This window comes from Strix uralensis, chromosome 4 (assembly GCF_047716275.1).
Source record: "Strix uralensis isolate ZFMK-TIS-50842 chromosome 4, bStrUra1, whole genome shotgun sequence".
NCBI lineage: Eukaryota > Metazoa > Chordata > Aves > Strigiformes > Strigidae > Strix > Strix uralensis.
In genome coordinates, this window is record NC_133975.1 from 120,828,906 (window position 1) to 120,850,247 (window position 21,342).

The following is a 21,342-nucleotide window of genomic DNA, read 5'->3' on the forward strand; positions in this document are numbered from 1 at the left end:
CTTTTTTTTTTTTTTTTCCCTAAAGAAATAACTTTTCCTCTCATGTGCTGAAAAGGGAATGGGGAAAACTTTCAGAGATAAATACCAGGGTGGTAGACTGGTGGAAACTCAACCTACTACTACTTGCCTGTATGTCATTTAGTATAATAAAGCTATACTGGATATGTTGTTATGCAGTATGAATTTATACTTCACTTCTACCTGTTGACAAGTCTACATGAAACTGAACTAGCTCTAGTTTAATAATAATGATCATAGAGTAGCTTGCAAATTTCAAGTAAATCAATTTAGTTTAGTCCTAATGCTGATTCCCTGAATCACTCAGGCTTTTGGTTATTTGTTCTTTCTATGTTTAAAGTCTTGTATATGTATATTTTACTTGTTTCAATACTTCTGACTACCCTTAAAGAGAGGAATGTTCTACTTTAAGCTTCACTGTTAAAACTGAAAAATATTAGGGTATTGTCAAGAGACTGCAGGTGTTGGGGTTTTTGGTCATAAAACACACTTGTAAAGCAAACTTTTGAGTGTTACTGTATTTTGACCTTTTTAAAGTTAGAAGAAATGAAATTTGAACAACTTCAGTGATGAAGCTACAGCAGCCTTAGTCTTTCAACATGGAACTTAATTTTGTGTTTGATGTATTTTAAGGATACTTTGGTCCTCTGATCACTTGAAAGGAAAAACAAAAGCAGCAGTTGTGTCTCTGGGAAGCTGTATATACAGTCAACCTCAAAGGATGTTATTGATGGGTGTGCGTGGATTGTTAAAGTGCATTTTTCTGATAACTTAACAAAACCATACCAGTGTTTGAAAGGAGAAAAAAATAAGATCCAAAGCTAAAGTGAAAGTAATGGCTTTGAAGGTGTGACTGACTAGAACCTAGTCCAGCAGGTCAGGTAACTTTTTTGTGTGCGCATGGGGAGGAGATGAACAACTCAGAGATGATGCTATCATTAAGTCATGCAATGTTTCCAGTTTGTTCCACATTTTAGGGATCACCTAAAAGCAGTCTGTTAGCTCTAATTTAAATGAGTGTCACCTTTAACAGGTATAATTTTCTAACCAGTTTTGCTTACAGAGCTGAGCCAATTTAAACAATTTCCCAGTGAAAGTAACTTACTAAGTGTTTAGTAAGTATCCCAACTGAGCCTGTGAACTGAATGAGAACAGTTGGTGAATTGTGCCAGAATGTGTGGTTTTACTGGGAATCCATTTGATATTTACATACCTACTTTCCTTATTTTAATTTGTTTCTTACATCTAGTTTGTGTATCTTTGTTCAGCTCATCTGAGTCATGCCTCATTCAGCATTAAAAACAGGTGAGAAAGGACTGATTATAAGTAGGCAACAGTGTGACTAGACTGCAGGAGTAGGAGGAAATGAAAGGATCCACTGGAGGATAAGGAACAAGGAGATCAGAAAGATAACTATTATTTCTTTTTACTTTAGAGCTGTGAATCTGTTATAATTTACTAGATTGTAACTATTCAGAAAGGAATTGCAGTTAACTAAGCATAAATCTTAAGTGAACCTTGCAGAACTTAATTATGAAGTGTAGTTAAGGAAGGGTAATTGTTACAGTACACTTAATTTCCTCAGTTCTTCAAAAGTGAAGAGACTAAAGTGTGTGCTTCTGTGCATTCCAGTCTTTACAGAGGTGATATGTTCTTTACACAGCATGTGGCAGTCTGTAAGTAGTATTGCAGCATAAACTTTAGTTAGTGCCTGTGGATATTTGGTATGTTTTCTACTATTCTGAATTCAGTTGTTTTTTAATTCACTGTGTTTCTAACAGTGAAAAATTCTGCTGAAAACCCTTTGGCAGCCTGTGACTCTAGTGACAGGCAGGTATTTTCTTAAGGCTTATCCTTGATTGCATTTAGGTAGAAAAAAACATGTGAGAGTGCTACTCAACATACACCCCACCCCACCAACAAAAAAATACAAAAATCCTGAGAATTCTCAACTGCTTCAAGTTCCTTTCAGTTTTACTTTTGAAGTTATGAGGCAGTGGAATTCTGTGTTAGTGGGTTTTTTTGTTATGCTTGAAGTAAGACGTTGTCTCCCTGCAGTGGAAAAACAACATATAACATACATAGACAGCTTTATTTGAAGTTCAGGTGCTCAGCCTTTCTAGTGTAACACTATGGTAGTAAGGGAGAGTTGTAACTTAAGTTCATGTCCTTGTATGAACTTGCAAGTTTAGATTGGTATAATTGATATTTTAACTGAGGGAGTTCTAGAACCTTAAACTCGTTCTGGTCTGCAATGGGGAAAGGAGTAAAATGCTTAGTTCTTGATACCTTTTTACATATTTTACTGATTACAGGAACTGTGACAACTGTTGAGAGCTTCAAGTTGAGGTCTTCTAGGAGTGGTTTTGGAACAATATTTTCATTGATGACATTGGGACAAAGAAGCAAGAGCACATACATGATGGCAAAATTCTCATAATAAAGTTGTGAGGCATCACTGTTCATAATCAGAGTATTTTATAAGGAGAAACAAGCTGGTATCAGAACAGTAACTGAAGTGAAAATTAATAGGAAAAAAAAAAACAGGGAATTTTTGCTTCAGCCAGAAAACTTTGAAAAGATAACCAGAGTGTAATGTTGATTACAAGCTGAGCCAGCTTGTGATACAGCTGTTGAAGGCAGGAGGAGATAAATGCAATTCAAAGATGTATCAAGTGAGGTTTACCAATAGAAATAAGGAAGTGTCTTTAGTGCCATTGTAGAAGGCATTGAAAAGATGGCTTTAATATTGTATGAAATTCTGGTTGCTTATGTTGATGAAGGTGAATTTCAACTCCTGCTAGTAGGAGAAGATGGTGTCTAATGTAAAACTGGAGAAAGAAGAGTGTGATTTTAATTAGCTGAGAAAAGCAATCACTATTTCTTAAAGCTGTGAAAGGAAGAAGAGAAGAAAGAAGGGAGAGAATAAATAATACACAACCTTCCCTAGATGGATGAGACACTGCCAGATCTCCCATGAATCCCAATCATGCAAAATTTACTATTAATTCAGAAGGATCCTGCTCTTTGGCCAGCCCTGCTGTAAGCTGTTGCTAGTAGTTGAAAATACTGTGGTGTGATAGGTGGGAAGTACAGAATAGATTTTAAGAAGAGGCAGAGCATTTCATCCAGAAGCTTCTTAGAGCTGAGCCACATGAACAGAATGAAGAAAATGTGTTTATAGTGATACAAATCCAACTACCTGTGTGGTACCCAGTAAGGCTGCCTTACTGACTTTTAGATTCAGGAGAGGAAATGAAGTACGAGATACTGAGGAGCTGGAGACAGTAAAGGCCAATGAAAGAATGGAAGTACAGCTGACTTTGCAGATACCATGGAAAGAGCATGCTATGTTTTTTATGGTAACAGTATCTCAGTAGGGAAGCTTGGGGCGGGGGAGGGCATTATTTTGTGTTTTAGGTATGCTTGGAGATAGTTCTCTGTATTTTAAGTCTGCATTTATACAGCAGGTGTTGGAAGTCAGAACTATTTCATCCTATCTTTAACCATGAGCAGAGTAAAGGATGAGATTTTCTTGAAGAGTAACACAGGTAATAGTAGGTGCATTAATTTCTTATGAAAAGAGGTGAACAGCCAACCCCTACTTCTTTTTTTATCATCTGGGATGGTGAGACTGAAAAAACTAAGCAGTAGGCCTTTTTTTGTTTCAGGTTTTCCTAATCTGTTTTTTCCTTAAATATCAATTTTAGTATGCTGAGGTATTTAGTATGTTTTCTGGGAATTAGGAAAGATTCCAGGTGTTTAAAACAGATGTTTTCTTATTCATGATACTGTATTTGAGATAAATGTTTGAAGAAAGATCTTTCTTCAAAATGGAAGCTAAGAGAAACTAGCAACTGTGGCTTGGCTTTGCTCTGCTAATGTTAATCCTAGAACTTCAAGTAAGTTAGCCAGTTACCTGGCCCCTCTTGCACCAGAACAGAAGAGTTTTCCACCAGGGTACAAGCTTTAATGTATGGAAACTGTCTTTCTCATTCAAATGCAGTTTGGGAACAAATTTTCCTTTCTGACATGAATGTAAAGTCTTGATTCCCAGGAGGGAAGATAGTGTCAAATAGAGACTCTTTAGCGGTTCTAATGCAGCTCCTTATATATTGAACATACCCTCTTCCTCACATCTGAGTGCGTTCTGTTTATTTGGTAGCTATTTATGCACATCTTTGGCAATGAAGTTTCCCCATTACCCTCCTATCTTAAACAGCAGCAACAATCCTTTTGAGGTTTGTAATAGTTAACGAGGTGATTCCTCCAGTATGAGAATTGCTTGCTTCACTATTTGGAATACATTAGGATGTTAATATATCTTGATCAATATGCAACACTAAGCAGTTAAACAGAATTTTAAGTAGAGGCTCAGACTGCTTGGTTACCATGGCAAACACAGTAGAAAATTCATGCCAAAGTTTGGAAACTAAGGTACACAAAAGAAAACTTGTAAACTGAAATAATTACTTTGGAGAGCAACTGTAGTTGTTTATCATTTATTAGAGTCTATTTTCCGAAGAGTACTGTTTTAAAATCCTGTTTTATCAAGCAAATCTTAATTGCCAGTTCGGAGTTTTACACAAAGCAGGCAATATTCACAAGCAGGGAACAGTGAGGTTCTGTGTTGGCTTGCCCTCTAACTGTAAGGGCATTGAGTGAATAGAATAGCCTCTTGGAGACAGATAAATTACTTAAGTACTGTAATCAAGGTTGACGTGTTTTCAGTGTGCCATGTCTTGTTTAACAGATGTGACCAGGGTAATCTGTATCTCTCTCTCTCTCTAAAATGATTTCTCTGTGTTAATTATTATATGTATGGTAGATCATATATGTATGATCCATAGATATTTAATGATTTTTCTATGTACATGATTATGTATATGTATATATTTTAATGATTTGTGTATGTTAAAGATCTTGCAGTATTTAATTCACGTTCCTGCAGTTGTTTGTCTTAAGGCTTGCTAACTGTAACAAAGATCTATATGTTGGTATTTTTAATGGGGCGATTTTCAGTTTGATAGGTTCCCTGTTCGCTCAGCAGTCTTTGAATGGTCTATGAGCATGGTATTTCATATTGCAGTCAGTATATTGTGGCAGAATCTGATATTATTGCATGCGACTTGCTGTACAGTTTTCCATAGGTGTGGTCACATGCAAATCAGTTATTTTTCTCTTTCTGAATGTAAATTACTATGTATATTTACATGCATTTTTTCCAAAATCTCATCCCCCAAAGGGGAAACTGTTCTATATAGAAAGGCCAATCTGTGGCTTGGAACAGACACTGCTTCTAAAAATGAGGCTAGAGTTGGAGTTGGACATTGGCATTGTGTGCACCTACCTTAACATCTGGCTCTACTTCATCACTTTATGCATTGCATAATCTGGGTTGGAGATTATTATAGTTGGAGACTAAGGGAAAGCAGTTTAGGTTATTATTGAGAACCTGTGATTTATTTGTCTCTGCCTTTATAGCACATGGTGTCTTGGGAAGGAAGACGATGTCATGATAACTAGAAAGTGGTGTTACTGGAACATGAAATGTTGGAGGTGATGGAACAAACAGTTTAGTATTAGGCTGAAATGGTGTTCAGGAGTTCTCATGAGTTTTAAGTGTGAAGAGACTGAACTGCAGACTTGTTCCAAGTAGTAACTGTTACATTGAATTACAGGTTAGTCTGTGCTTTTTGCTGACCTCTTTAAAAAGGATTTACTGATCACTTTATAATTAAAACAAAAGTAGAGTGTGAAAATGTCTGAAAGATTACGTTAGGGCTTAACTCAAAGGAGAGTAAGAATTTGGAGGCCACAGGAAGAGATGAGTTGTGCTGTTGATTAGCCACAGTAAACAAAACTTTAAATAGCTTTCATCCCACTAAGTTTAACATATGGTTCTACCACAGAACTATACCATAACATCAGGAAAATAAATAAAGGAGAAAAGCAGCAGAAATTGAAGGTGAACTAACTGACAAGAGGCAATTGTAAGGAAGTTGGGAAATGCAATTATGCTAGGTGAATGAGTAGGAGTGTTTGTTCCCACTAATCTTTTGGTGGCACACACCGGAAGAAAAAACTTGAGTCAGTTTGAAACCACTACACAAAAAAGAAGAGGGAATTGCTGTAGATGGCTCCCTTAACTGATCAGTACTTGAGCCCTAATTTTTCTTTATTGTAACAAATGGAATGGGGAAGAATATTAGAAACAAGAATGGAGTAAATCATACTACATTGTATAAATCAGTAGATCATCTGTAAGTGTTCATACAGGTCTCAAAAAAAAAAAGATTACAAAGAGATTGGGAGAAATGGTGAAAACTGTGATCGCTACAAACTTTCATGGAAATACTGAGAAGGATGGGACTGCTTATTCTAGTAAGTGGTATAAGTGCTGTGTATATAAGGAATGTTAGACATCATTACCTTGTCCTGGGAACAAGAAGGTATTCAGTAAAATTAGAGGGGAACAAAATTCAGAACTGATACTTTTTTTCACATATTTATCAGGATGTGTTGCTTCAGTCATCTTAAGTAATTAATGAACAGAAAGTGGGTGTTAAAATCTGGCAATATTTGCAATTCCATGCAGTAGTTGATGCAAAAAAAAAAAAATCCTATAAAGACTTATTAAACTTCCATATTTGCAATTTAAATGGCTTCCTGAAAGAAATCTAGGATGGACAATAATCCATTAATGCAGCTATCTTCTTGAACTTTCTTCTGGAACATGTATCTGCCCACCGTTGAAGAAATGTTATTGGAGTAAAAAGTCTTGGATTGTGGTTTTGCAGTCCATGATTATGAAGTATGTATGTGCCATGACTTGTTAAATGTGTGTCTTAATAATTAAGCCAGTGAGGAGAGACCAGTATAAAAATGTGACCTGTCACCCGTGGTTTATTAATAGCCCTGAGAGATCATTGTTTTGAACTTAAAACTGCACAGTGAGTTGTCTTTCTTACATATGTCCTTAAAAAGAGCTGAGTAGGGGGAGAAGAGGAGGAAGGTGTTTGCATCGCATGCAGAACATACGTGATTTTGAATTAGGTTTCTGTTGGAGAGGTCTTTATCCAGCAGGCTGAGCTACAGTTGAGCCAAAATTCTGTAGACCAGCCATTGGGAAGAGACAATAATACTGATATCACGCCTTCTTTTCCCTTCTTCCTATTAAAAAAAAAAAAGCCAACTAATTGCTTAAACCAAAATAGAATATCTAATTCAGTTCATGTCTGTTGGGAGTGTGTGATGATGCAGTGACTATATTCAGACCTGTTTGAGTTTAACCAGCCTGTTTACAGATTTACAGTGGCCAAACACGTAACACTGAAGTCAAAGTCTCATTTTTTATCTGAATTGATCACGTCATTAACTGACACCCACAATAAGGTGAACTTTGCAAAAAGAACTGTGAAATGCTGCTTTTGTTAGCTGTTCTTCCGTGTGGGTTTCCGAGTGATTGTTTAGATGCTCAAGAACAAGTTAAAGCTCTTGTGCTCTTTCTGTATCGTAGTAAAGCAGTATTGTGCAAAGTGTGATTTAAAGGATTAGAGTGCTTCTAAGGAGGAAAGGGACAGGTTTTCTTTTGCAGGTATAATAAAAATTAACTTTGTAAAATATGTAGAAACAAACACCTTTTGAAAACTTAAGTTACAGTGTCATGTAATTTCCCTGAAGTTTTAGTGATTTGATTATAGTGCAGCTGAAGATTGCTTGAGTTACTTGGAGTGCTTCCAGTCTACTTCTTGGAGTGAGCAGGCTGTTTGGTTTCTTTTGGAGACGCTAAGCTCACAGACCTTTTCAGGACTGACTAGAACTTGCTCTGGAGAGCTGCGCTCAGGGTTGTGGTCAGTTCATTAAACACTTTGGGTCTGACCCGGCTGTTTAAACAGCACTGTCACAAGCTGTATGTTTTGGTCTTCCACTTAAAAGAAGCACTGTCAGCATGGGTGTAAATTTTACCAAATGAGTACCGCATTGAATTGAAAATACTTTTAAGTTTCTAAAGGAACAATTTTAGTAACTTGAAAGCTCTGTTGGGTTGTGATCGATAGAGACAGTGGCAGTGTTCTCTGCTCAAGACACAGGAGGTATTTTTTGTGTGGAGGGGTTCAAAACCTTGTTTCAATTTTCTTCAACATCCCTGGCCTATAGTAGTTCAAAGATGTTAACATTCCTGTCCTACTTTAATACACTTTGCCCACTCTTACAGAGAAACAAAGGATAATTTGGTCTTATATGCACCTGTGAAGTGAATGGGAATTTGCAATCAAAAAAGGATTTTTTTTCTTTTTTGGGGAGTCTGCTGTTCTGGGTTTTTGAACTCTTTTCAAATACTTTCTCTAGGGTTATTGGTCGACTGGTTCTTTTACCTTAGATAACTTCCAATAGCATGTGCTGATCTATACTGTAACCAGAAAAATATTTTGGTTTATAGCCATACTGAAATGGAGTTAACACTGTTATGGTAAGTTGTAAATCAAACAGTCCTTTATGAGTGTTCTTTATGGTGTTCACATCCACTTTCTTGTTCTTGCCAATTATATAACCACTGGTTCAGTTACTATCACGTAGATTTATTCCAACCAGTGCATGCTCTTTGCTCTGAGTGTTTAGAATAATTCTTCTGGAAACAGAAAATGATAATTTTATTGGATGCTTCAGAAAACTAAACTGATCTTTGCCTAAATATGGATTTATGTCTGGTTGTCTGGACTAGAGCTTTTATCTTAATCTGTGTAGTCGTACTTGTCTGCTGTATGAGTAAATGCTGAAATCTTGTTAAGTAATGCTTTTCTCTTTTCAAAAGTCATGTATGTCTTGTATGGCCCCAAGTGGAAGTTAAATCTAGAAGGGAGAAGAATATTAAGTAGCTTTCCAGATTTGCAAGCGGCTTTGTACAAAATTGATCTTTAAGACTTTGTTATGGATGAATTGTGTGGAACACTTGGTAAATTAGGTTAAATAAAATTACTTGGTGTCCCTGTTTTACTAACAGAGCTGTCTTATACAGTATCCTAGAAACTCTGTCACATGCCTTAAGTGTTCCTGTTCAGCATTTAAGCAAGTGCTTTGTAATTTATAAAAAACCTTGTGCAAAGATACAGGAACCTGTTTATGAGGAACAGTGTTGTTCAGGAGAGTAAATGTTCCGTTGAGAGTAAATAAATCTTGAAATGCTCTTGCTGGGAGCAGGTATAAATGCAAATTATTTTGAACTTTGAGATAATTCAGAATATTTATGTATTAGACAAAGTATGTCGGAAGATATGCCACTGAAGCCAAATTAATAATGATCATGTCTTCAAGATCCGAATCATAAAATTTAAGGAAGTAAAACTGGTACGAATTGACAGCAACACTTTCTGGAGACTTTCTAGAGAAAGGAAGCTATAGAGATATACCTTAATGGAAAGTCTTTGAGGCAGTGTGTTAAAAGTAGCAGATTTTTTTTCCTGCTGTTAATTGGTTTTGTCCTAATTTCTTTGTTTTTAATATTCAAAATTCATGTTGTCCGGTGCAACTTTCATCCCTTTCTCATAGCTTCTCTTGCCTTCAGTTAGAGAGGAATAAGGGAAAGTTGATGTGTGTTGTGGTAGTGTTAGTTCATACTTGCTCTTATATTAATTGGCAGCAAATCCAGCATTGCTTGTGCTGTTACGAGTGTTAAGCTACTGGTACTTCAATTCACAGAGTTGGAAGATCAGCCAAATTTCAAAAGCAAAACTAAAAATGAAATAATAGTTTTCCTGAGGTTTACAAATATGACTTTAATATAAAGCAGATGCCTTGAACGCAATGTTGCAAAATAAAGACCTAAAATTTCCCTAGCATTAATGGCTTTGCGAAGCTTCGGAGACACTTAAAACTAGACCGTGTGTACACACAAAACACCTATTATGCAACCCTTAAAGCACATCAATCAGGTATGGAAAAAGCGGCTCTTATTTAAGAAACTGTCTTTGCATTTAAGAAACCTATTGTAGCTATGTGTAATAAGGCAACTTTACAAATGGTTGTCTGCTGGCTCTTTATAGAATCCTAAAGAGAATTTATACGTTTTGGTTTTTTAGTTTATAAGTGGTCCCAGAAGCTTTCAAACTAGTTTATAAGGTTTCTGGGGGCTTCTGAAGTGGCCCTGTGTTCACTTGTACACTACCTGAAAGGTTCGTGCTGTTGAATCTAAAGACACCATGGAACTGATGTGAGTTCTTGCCAGACTTTAAACTTTCTACTGAGAAAGTTAAGGTCATTAGTCAGCAGTCTGTCAGCTTACATGCAGTTATGTTTGTAGAAGCCGTTTTATTACTGGTTGGCTATGTTACTGTCAGCTGCGCTGTTTTATTAGGGCTTTATGGTTGCAGGAAGCATCGCCTGGACTTTCTGTTGTGTGTCTCGTATAAATTAAGCAGAACTCTTGCTCTACGTCAGTGTTCTTTATAGGGAAAGATAACTAACTTGTTCCTGTAGTTTTCTTCCTTTGTGAAGTTCCTTTAAGACATAAACTAGACCTGTTAAGTAAGCTGGGAGTGGCCATGTTGCTGCTGTGTTGATTGTTCCTAAGCTTAGGATCTCAGGGTCATTCAGGTTGGAAGGGACCACTGAGAGTCTCTAGTCTAACCTCCTGCCCAGAGCAGGTCAGCTATGAGATCACACCAGCTTGAAGCAACAGTAGAGTAACTACAAATGATTTCTATTACTAATATTAAGTGAGCTGTATTTGGGCTCTACAAAAAAACCCAAATACCTGGAAATCTACTCCTTTTGATAATAAAGTAATTAGAGGGATTTCCAGTGTGAAGTATTGAAGCTAGTGTTTCTGGTGTAAGCACTTATGTACAGAAACAATGAACAGAGTTCAACAGAAAATTTTACAGAAATGCCTAGGAAAACTCAGTTTTCTTGCTGTGTTCCTCAGCTTTCTCTGTCCTTCAGCTAGCTCTGCAGGAGGGAGAGGAAGACCAGCACAGACACAGAGGAAGAATAAACAAGCTGTAAGGGCCCTCCTGGTGTAGTTTTCCATGTTCTTGCTAATACAGTGAGTAAGTCTGTCCTGGAAAACCCTGCGCTGTTCACTAGGGGATACTGTAAGGCAAAGTGCTGCAGCAAGGGTTACCTTGCCTCTTTTTTTCAGCTAGGGTTTAAAGAGCATCTGTGAAGTTCAATAAAGTTCACTTAGCAATAATTCTAAGAGTTGATTTCTCATGTTACTGTATAGCATTGTAACAAGCACAGCTTTCTCAAATTATTCTGTTTATAGACCAGGGACCATTAAACCCCTGGACAGCAAGGTATTGAAGAGGTATCACGCTACAGGTAATAAGTTATGAATTCTAAGCTCCTGAAATGTTGAGGAAATTGTTTTCAGAAGTATAATATCTTGGTTCTTTGTGTCTTCTCTTTTATTTTGCAGTGGAGCTCTACATACGTAGCCAATCTAATCTGCCTTTCAAGATCAATTCATTTTCTCAACATGAGAGATTTTCTCAAGAGGATTTTTGGAAGTAAAATTTTTATTAAATGTTTGCCCTCACTTCCAAGCTTAAAGACCTAATATTCTCTCTGTGTCACAGCTATGACCCGCTGAAAGCCAGTCTCCTGGCAAATGTGATATTAAATACTATAAAGTATCTAAAGGGAGCTTTTTATTGACTACAGTTGAAATTATCTGAGAAATTAATAAATAACTCATTTCTGATCTCTGAGATGTTTTTTAGCATGGAAGGTGTATTGGGTTTCCATGGCAAGGTTTTGGCAGTTGGGGGGCTACAGGGGTGGCTTCTGTGAGAAGCTGCTAGAAGCTTCCCCCATGTCCGATAAAGCCAATGTCAGCCAGCTCCACACGGACCCGCCACTGGCCAAGGCCAAACCCATCAGCGACAGCGGTGGCGCCTCTGGGATAACATTTAACAAGGGGGAAAAACTGCTGCGCAACAGCAGCCAGAAGAGAGTGAGGATATGAGAGACACAGCTCTGCAGACACCAAGGTCGGTGAAGGAGGGGGAGGAGGTGCTCCAGGTGCCAAAGCAGAGATTCCCGTGCAGCCCGTGGAGGTTCATGGTGGAGCAGATCTCCACCTGCAGCCCGTGGAGGACCCCACGGCAGATCAGGTGGATGTGCCCGAAGAAGGCTGTGACCCTGTGGGAAGCCCACGCTGGAGCAGGTTTGCTGGCAGGACTTGTGACCCCATGAGGGACGCACACTGGAGCAGTCTGTTCCTGAAGGGCTGCACCCCAGGGAAGGGACCCACGCTGGGGCAGTGCATGGAGAACTGTCTCTCGTGGGAAGGACCCCATGTTGGAGCAGGGGAAGAGTGTGAGGAGTCCTCCCCCTGAGGAGGAAGTAGCAGCAGGAACAGCATGTCATGAACTGACCACAACCCCCATTCCCTGTCTCCCTGAGCTGCTGGCAGGGAGGAGGTAAAGAAAATGAAGAGTAAAGCTGAGCCTGGGAAGAAGGGAGGGGTGGGGAGAAGATGTTTTAAGATTTGTTTTTATTATTATCCAACTCTGATTTGATTGTTAATAAATGAAACTAATTTCCCCAAGTTGTGTCTGTTTTGCCCGTGATGGTAATTGGTGAATGATCTCTCCCTGTTCTTATCTCAACCCACAAGCTTTTCGTTATGTTCTATGTCCCCTGTCTCCTGTCAGCTGAGGAGGGGAGTGACAGAGCGGGTTTGGTGGGCAACTGGCATCTAACCAGGGTCAACCCACCACAGAAGGAAGTGTAGCATCTATGATACGTTTCATTCAACTAAAATTTGCAGAAAGCTGCAGATGTAAGTTAGGAAAATAAGATACAGGAAGAAATCACATCTGTCAAGGAGCATGATTAAATGCTGACTTAAATTATGTGATTCACTGTTTGGGAAATCTTAGTATGAAAGCTCTAAGTCTTGGATCAATAGTATATAAAAAATGAATCTTGGACAGATATTAATCTGGCTTTGACCTTAGAATTACATACAGTTACAGAACCAAGGTTATTGATGCTCATCCTAAACAGACAGGTCAAATGTTAGAATCTGTAAACATAAATATTTGCTTCAGACAGAGGTAACTGATTTTTTTTCCCCCATTTTCTTCCTAGTGTTTAGGTACTTAAAGCTATGGTTAAGATGTTCCCCTTAACTGCCTTTCTGCTGGAAGTCATGATTCAGAGTGAATGGGCAACTGCTAGGCTGTCAGAAATTTTTTTTTTCCTTCTCCCTACCCTAGAAGAGTAGGGATAGTTTTGCTAAAATGGTGTGCTGTGAGAGTTAACTAAATGGGACTAGAAGTCCCCAAAACAGTTACATCGTTCATGTTTTATTTCTAGAGTATGAATTTATCACAAAGAACTAAATGGCAAAGTTGGTCAATTTTTCTTCTGTACGCATAAGATTCTCTAGAGAGTGTTAATCTGCGCAAAGACAGGACTTAGAAGCTGTTGATGCCCAAGGTAGACCTGTTTTGCTCAGCTGCATCACTGACTGTAGATGGGTGTTGTGTGAGATTCCTCTTATTCTTGTTGCCTGATAGCCATTCTTCCTTGTTCCTTTGCCCAAGGGGTACTTGGAATACCACTGTATGTTGGAAGGAGCAGACTCCTAACGCAGGTATCAGTTGGCCCAGGTGCTAATACCAGAGTCTTGATTAGCGAAGATGTACTTCAGTGACTTGCACAGATTTTTATTCGAAGGGAGGATAGTATTAATTCTTCACCTTGCATTAGATGCCCCAACCTTCTTTCAGTCATGATTAGACAAGTTCTAATTACAAAGTGTTCCCCTCATCATGAATCATCCACAATGGAGTAAGTTTCTCAAAATGGACAGGCTGGAATAGTGCTGAGTGTTTTCCAGAAGAAAATGTTAAATGAACTGGGACAGGAGGCATGCAAATAGCTTGCTACCAGCTCAAGCAGAGGTGAGGGTGCCTGATCCAATGCTTTTAGCCTCCATGTTTGGAGGCTAAAAGCTTAATCCCAGGATCATTCTGTTCTCTTTCAAAGTACATCACCATTCTCCTGAGAGGGGGGCAGTTCACATCACCTTGTTCGGTAAATAGTGTCACATCGTAAGATTTGACAGTTGTAGACTCAGATCTCATGTAAAAGCTCTTTTCTGAGAATCAAATCTTTCACAAAAGAACTGTAGCAAACGGCCTTGGCGAGCTAATGAAATGCTGAGTCCCAGGCGCAATTGAATTTTATGAGTAAGCTGTTTTCTTGTTCCTACCAAAATCCAATAGCAACCTTCAACTGCAGAAATAAAGAAAATGTCTCCTAGTTCTTGTTTTCATTGATTCTACCGTGTCTTTCAATTAAGAGAGATCAAGACCAAAAGAGTACTTTTGTGCTTGTGGATTTCTTGTCCCCATGAGACAACTATATTATAACTGAAAACACTAGCTGCATGTAAATAAAAGGCAGGGCATCCCTGTCAGTAGAAGCCTGGTAATTCTGGGTTGAATTAGTTTATTTATACTCCATTTAAGTTCAGACAGATTGTCACTGCCATCTGGTTCCCAGAGAGCAGCTAGAACAAGCACAGTGAAGTCTGTGCTTAGATTTAATTTATCAGAATTTCATGTCTTGCTGGATCTGTTATCACATAATTTCAGAAGACAGGGAACTTCAGTCACACCAAAGTTGTTGGACAACAAAAACAAAAGCTAGTGATATAAAACCTCAACGACACAAGAGCAAGGTATAGTTCTAGTCTGCAAATATCCACCTATTGATTCTTTGCTGCTTAAAATGATAGTGAGGATTCAGAACAAGAACTTGGGAATAGCCATGTTTTCTGCTGGGAGAGTCTGTGGCGCTCTGATCATTCAGCATGATTCAGACTGAGTGCTGTTTATCTTAAAGGGATTTCCTTCTCAGGCATTGGGTCCTGCTGAAACTTTTGTCCAGAGGACACAACCTTGACTCATAGGTTAACCTTGTTAACTCTGCATTTCTTTGAAGTACAGAGGGATGCATCTTTATGTTTCTGTAGAATCATCTTCCAGATGGAAACACTGCCTCAATCTTAAGATTTATCCCTTGATATCATGTATTTTGTAGTGATACAGGGCAAGGGAATCTTGCACAATTTAAGAGGCAAGCACATGGCCTCTAGGATTTGATCTTTCATCTTTAAATCACCGATTTACATGTGTCTGTGAATGCTCCTTGGTAGGCATGCGCCTTATCCTATTATCTCCCAGTAGAGTTAGTATTCTATTTAAGTTCTCCTTGAAAAGGTATTGCTAATATTCTTTTAGCTTATAATGGATCTCTGGGCTCTGGAGAATAACTTTTTAATCTGCTGACTTCAGAAGTTGGAATACATCATCTTATTTTTGAGCTTTCAACCAGGAGGCCATACACCTGGTTAAACTGGTTTATAATATATGCTGCAAAATGTAAGCGCAACTTTAATACTGTTGCATATATATGCTTATTGCGTATCCCATAGTTACATTTGCCTTGGAAATGGCTCACCTGACATGATGCACTGTGTAGCTAGTTACGATTTTTTTCCTACTGACAGGTGTAGTTTTTGTCTGTGTAGCTCCATGCACGCAAGGATTTGCTGCTCTTTAGACCTTATCCTCAAAGGTTTAATAGACTGGAGCAATTTTCTTTTACATGAAGCTCATCCTCTTCCTCAAAGAAGTTTTATTTCTTGTATTGCTGGTCCAATTTCCTCTGAGGAAAAATACTGGAAAAGTATATATCAAAATTAGAATCTGAGTCCCAAATCACAGCTACATCTCAGGTCTGTAATATTGTTGAGTATCTGCAGTTTTCTAATTACAGACTCTGAATCTAGTAAATAGGGAGGGTTTTTTTAAAAAAAGGTTGAAACTGATGTATGATCTTGCATATTAAATGTGTGGGTATTAATCTCTGGATGATTAAAGATGAAGTTGTCTGTTCAGAAGTGATAGGGGGATAAACATGGGTTACACAGCTGAGAGCATTTTAAATTGCTTTTCTGTTCCTTTTGATTCTTCTGACACTTTAGTGCCAGATCTTCAGTTGTTTATATTGAAGTTCCTCAGTTTAGTTAGCATTTATTTTGTCTGAGTTATATTTGAATTGTGTTCAGTGTCAGAAGCACAATTACTTTGTAGCTTAATGGCTTAAAATGTCTTTTTTATAATCACAGTATCAGCATCTTGAGTCAGTGTTCCTAGAAAATGCTCTCCTAGGATCTAGTTGATAATTTAATTGAGACCAATATTGTATGTTTGCCTGTTATAAAAGGATAGACTTACAGTAAAAGAATCAGGTGATTGCGAATATGCTATTTTTAATCCAAAATTGGTTGTACTCCATATTGAGAAAGCTGCTACTGGGAAAGTAGAAGATACCTTGTCTCTGTGTGATGGAATACCTCTTGTGCCAGGTAAACATTCTGAGAATAGATTGTTCTTGAGGACTTGCTGGAGCCTTTGTGTTACTGAATGGTTGTCACTGGTTTGTCACCTGAGGTAGTTGCAAAGGCTAGGTAGGTATAGTGTTTAGCAAAATTGAAAACCACAAGTATTATATGAAAAGGTAAACCTTTTGATGACATCTTGAATGTCTTTGATAAATACAAAGCTGCTTTTTAAAGAAGGGTTTTGTGACTGCATAAATGGTTGCTTAGTGTGAACGTTATTTGCAAATAGAACTGGTTATATGCACACATTCTGATAAACTGTCTTAATTCTGTTTGCTCTCTTTGCAGGCTGCGGACTTGAGTAAACCAATAGACAAAAGGATATACAAAGGAACACAACCTACATGCCATGACTTCAATCACTTAACAGCCACAGCAGAAAGTGTGTCTCTTCTAGTGGGCTTCTCTGCAGGCCAGGTCCAACTTATAGACCCTATTAAAAAAGAAACTAGCAAATTATTTAATGAGGAAGTAAGTAGAAATCTTAACATTGTTGCATGCAATGTATTTGTGATATTAAAGATCCTAGATTCTCAGAGTTCTATAGATGGCTCCATTTGCCTGTACAGCTTATCATTCAGTCACTACCTTTGCTTTTCAGCTGTTTCATTGGCTTGGAATACCTATACAAAAATGTTATTCGTGAAGGAATCTTTTGGAGTTTAAGATTAAAAATCAGGACTTTCTAGTTTGGGTAATACTGTAACTAGAGTTAATGACAGTTAACTGATGGAAAAAAGGCCTACAAATCCAAATGTTGCTACAGGCGCTCTGCGGTCAGTTGTTTCTGAGGCTTCTGGTTCTGAATGAAGAAGAAAACATTTAAGCCTCTATTTAACTAATATATTATGGTCAAAATATTAAGTAAGGTAAAAATACCAATTTTTTTGGTCAGGATGTTACAGCAGAAACTGTCTGCATGAAGCATTCCTAAAGGCTTGCCCAAAGACTAGGACATTAAGCTCAATGCTGCATAGAAAAAGCTGAAGGCTTATGAGGTCTTGGCCATATGATGCACCTGAAACAACCTCTCCATCTGCTTTTTCTGCTGCTGTGCAATAAGGAAAGATAGAAGGGAGTACTGTGGGGGGACTAATGCCAAGTTACAAGACCACTGGCTCTGATCATTTGGTAGTATTGACATTCTTAGAAGAGTAAGTGTCTGGATGCTAACAAGGAAAGGAATCTGGTAACTGGTACAACTTTTGACAGCTTTTTCTGCAGAGAATAAGCTGTAGAAATTTGGGTGGTTTGGGGGGGATGATTGGGGTTTTTTGGAGGTTTTTTTTGCTCCTTTTTGTGTTTTAATCTAGCTGCAGGTGAATTGGTGGGAGAGTAATAGCAAAGAGCTTTGCAGGTCTCTTCTTTTTTTTTTTTTTAAATAAATTTCAAATCTGTGTAAGAGCTTTGCAGATGAAGTTAAGCCTTGCTCAGGTTTCAGACTGAGCAAGCATATCTTTCCCACCTCAGAGAGATGTGTTGCCTTGCTCTGTCTTTGTGCAAAGATTGAAGTATTGTTCTCAATGGGGATGTTTTATAATTAGAACTGTCTAATTCCTCCTTAGCTTTCTAAAAGTAGCTATATCTAGATCAGAAGAGGGGTGTTTTTCTTCTTAGTGTTGTTCTTCTTACCTAGCCTCACCTGCTCTGCGTCTCTGCTTGTGTTGAGTGGGAAACAGTGCTGGAGAATCTCTTAATGTTGCATGGAGTACTCTGGTAAAAACCTCTGTATAAGTAGTTGAAATGTTCATTTTAGCATTGTCCTAACACCTCTACCCCTGCACTACCGCTCCCTTCAAAATACACAACCCACCTCAAATGAAAAAAAACCTCAAACTTTGTCATTGGTGCAGCTTCACCACTGGGAATGCTAGTTTGGATGTGTACAGCTCTGACTTAGTCTTGTATGATAACAGTGTATAAGTATTACGAATGGCAGTAGAAATACTATAAACAGCTAGAGTTTCATATCACAGAGCAGTTCCTACTCTCGTAGCTGAACTGTAATTGCTTTGAGAAGAACTTCAGCTGAAATACATAAATGTCCAATGCATGTTTACATGCCTTGATGTTGTTTACGCTGTAGACGCTAGACAAAAAAGCTGTGTTGCAGGCTGAATAGTTCTTGTGGTAGTCCACAAATGATGGAAGCACTGAAGCCATTTCCATTAGTCCTGTTTCCTCTGTGCTATAACCAGCATTACTTCACTGTGGTGAGAATACATCCTTCGACAGGTTGGTGGAAATTAAATGAGATGACCTATTTTCTACAAAGCTAACATAGGGATTTGCTCGGTGCTACCAAAACTATGTGCACAGTAGGCTAGAGTTAAATGACAAACTCTTGTTTCCTACACTGATTTTATCTGCAGTTACAACCAATTCTAAAACTCTTATAATATTTTTAATCTGTCAATTACAGTATTGAAGTTTGCCCTGGATGTGTTTGGAAGTTCTGGCTTGCATCTAAAGGCCATTTCAGAGAAACATCAGTGAGCATTGATGTTTGAGCCAGTTCGTTTTCTTCAAGATGAAGGTGCCTGTTGGGTTTTGATTATATTTAGAGTTTAGATAGTGTTTGAGAATAAACATGTCTTCATAGGCGGTCTAAATGAGCATTTATATCTTTCAACAGATTTAGTACTAGTGCTAGAGGTATTAGAATTTACCACCTGTCCTGTTCAGTAATTTGGTGATTCAGGTAGCCCAAAGCTCTGTTTTGACTATCATCTGTGATAAAGCAACCAGGATAGCACTTAATCGTATGTGTCATAACAGGTTAAGTTATTTCACATGACACAGAAGGTTATGTTGAACTTAAAATGCAATAGTCTTAATGCAGTCTAACTTGTTACTCTTCCTTTTTTTTTTTTTTTAATTCTATTGATGTAGAAGACAATAGGGACTTGAAAGGCTGAGGTGAGTGATACTACGCAGCTTGTGGCTGCCTCCCTAAATCAATCTGTATCAAGAGTAGTATTCCTTCTAATTTTGTAAGAATTAAATTAGTGATATTTTCTTATTTCCAAAACCAACTAAGTATACCTCACAGATTCAGTTGTTTCCAGGTGGTAGTTGGTTATTCTCAAGCTAGCCAATTGAATTATGTTTCTTTCATCTTTTAAATTCTTTTTTATTTAAACTAAAGCCTTAAGCTGCATTTTTTTCCTAATAAACTTTTTCCATACTTGTGTTGCCAAAGCTCTTTGGCAGATCTCAATGCATATTCCTTGATTGCCTCAGTTTTTTCACTCCTTTGTGGCCTATACGTGTAATTTTGTCCCTTCAAGCTTGTTCAAAACATGGCTACCAAGATAATCTTGGCTTGTCTTTCTGTCTGGTGACTGAAGTTTCTTTACTTACTATTCTTTCACCAAACTGAACATAAACTCCTTACTGCAGCTCCTCCACTGATTGTTTGATACTGCATTCAGTCCATTCTTGTAATGCATCTTCCAGTCATGCTGACTTCAGGTCTTGTTGTGCTGCTGAAGTGTGAGCCCGGTTGAAAGCTTTTAAAACTTCAGAAAGGCATAACTTCAGAGTTTTTATCTTCATGCTGAATTTAAAGCTCTGCTAGTTGAGAAGGGGATGAATTGTAGTCACTTGCTACATATCAGTTTAAAGTCTCTGCATCTTGTCTCTTTGAGCTAATCTGTTCTCATTGCAGATTGCAATCTTCTGTTTCATTCATAACCTCCTTGACCTAATGATCAGTTTTGCAGGGTGTCTGTACAATATTTAAGATTGTGTAGCCCAGCATGATTATGGACTTAAAATTTCTAGTATAAAAGTTGAGCAACAGCTCTTAGGAGTAGAGGTTGTATGTCAGGTTGAGCTGCTCTAGTAGAGGGGAACAAGCAATTTTGCTTTGTTGCCATATTAGTGGTAGTTTCATAATGAGAAGACTGTTGCCTATAGCAAGCCAGCTGGACTGACGTTCCCTGTCCATATTCTCTTGGTGTGTACCAGGTAACTTTCTGACTAATATTTCTGATACCATCATTACTGAGACACAAATGGTATATATCAATGAAAACATGACAAACTGTTTAAAATATCACAATAGAAGCTAAGAATATGTTATTTTAAAGCTACTGCATTTGAGGAAAAGTTCCCAGATTAAGTTACATCCCTCAGCTCTCAAGTACGAAATGGCTAATTTAACCAATGAGAAATTACAGGGGAGAGGCTTCCTTGTCTTATACTGAGATTGACAGCAGTGGAAGTATAATCTAAAATAACCAGGTGCTGCTTTCCAGTGATAGTTACAGACCCAGAATGGATAACAGTCAGTGTATTATCCATTAGTTTGGGTTTTTTGTTTGTGATAAACAGTATAGCAAGTTTTGGGGGGATTTTTTTCCTTCTTTGTCTTTTGATGCTTTTGTAACTTGTTCCGGTGTTTCCTTAGGCTCTTTGTATTTGCGTTCTTCCCTTTTGTGTAGCTCAGCTCTTCTTTCAGCCTATAATTAATCTATAACAAGTACAAATCTCAAAAGTGCATGTAAAGAATTACTTGTCTCCAAGTTGCAGTTGAGTGATGCCATGGCCAACTTGGTAAGTTTTAGAAGTCCACCAGAACTACACTAGCAAACTCAAGGAGTCAAACTTTTATCTGTCAGTTCTTACAGAATTGAAGATATTATGATCAAGAATGTTTGTTTAATTCTCTTGCAATGATGGACTCTAAAATGTTTTTCTTTAAAGGAGGAATCTTCTTAATTGGGTGGTAACTGAGTGTATTGACAGGTCTTTGGCTAAAGAATGAGAAGTAGTTGGAAGGTGGGGATTCCAAGGTGAAGAGTATGTGGTGCCTTCTGAATTGACTAAACCAGGTGCATTTACTGACTTTCCAGCCACATGATAACAGGGTCCCTGTGTATGTAGCTTTTGCT

At 38.0% G+C, this 21,342-nt stretch overlaps 1 protein-coding gene across 18 annotated transcripts in view; it reads left to right on the plus strand.

Moving 5' to 3' along the window:
* The window catches only part of WDR20 (WD repeat domain 20), a 47,199-nt gene that overhangs the window by 11,829 nt on the left and 14,028 nt on the right, over positions 1-21,342 (plus strand). For 10 of the 18 annotated variants that reach the window (XR_012628963.1, XR_012628964.1, XR_012628965.1 and 7 more), the window contains exon 2: positions 16,733-16,915. The exons of 2 other annotated variants lie outside the window; for them this stretch is intronic. Coding sequence is in view for 6 of the 16 variants with exons in the window: in XM_074868800.1 (XP_074724901.1) it covers positions 16,733-16,915 (183 nt within the window). In the remaining 10 variants the exon portion in view is untranslated. Of the gene's footprint in view, positions 1-11,284; positions 11,341-11,437; positions 11,723-16,732; positions 16,916-18,866; positions 18,981-19,336; positions 21,283-21,342 lie in introns of those variants that run through there. 6 more of the 18 variants (XR_012628970.1, XR_012628971.1, XR_012628969.1 and 3 more) reach the window with 6 other exon arrangements.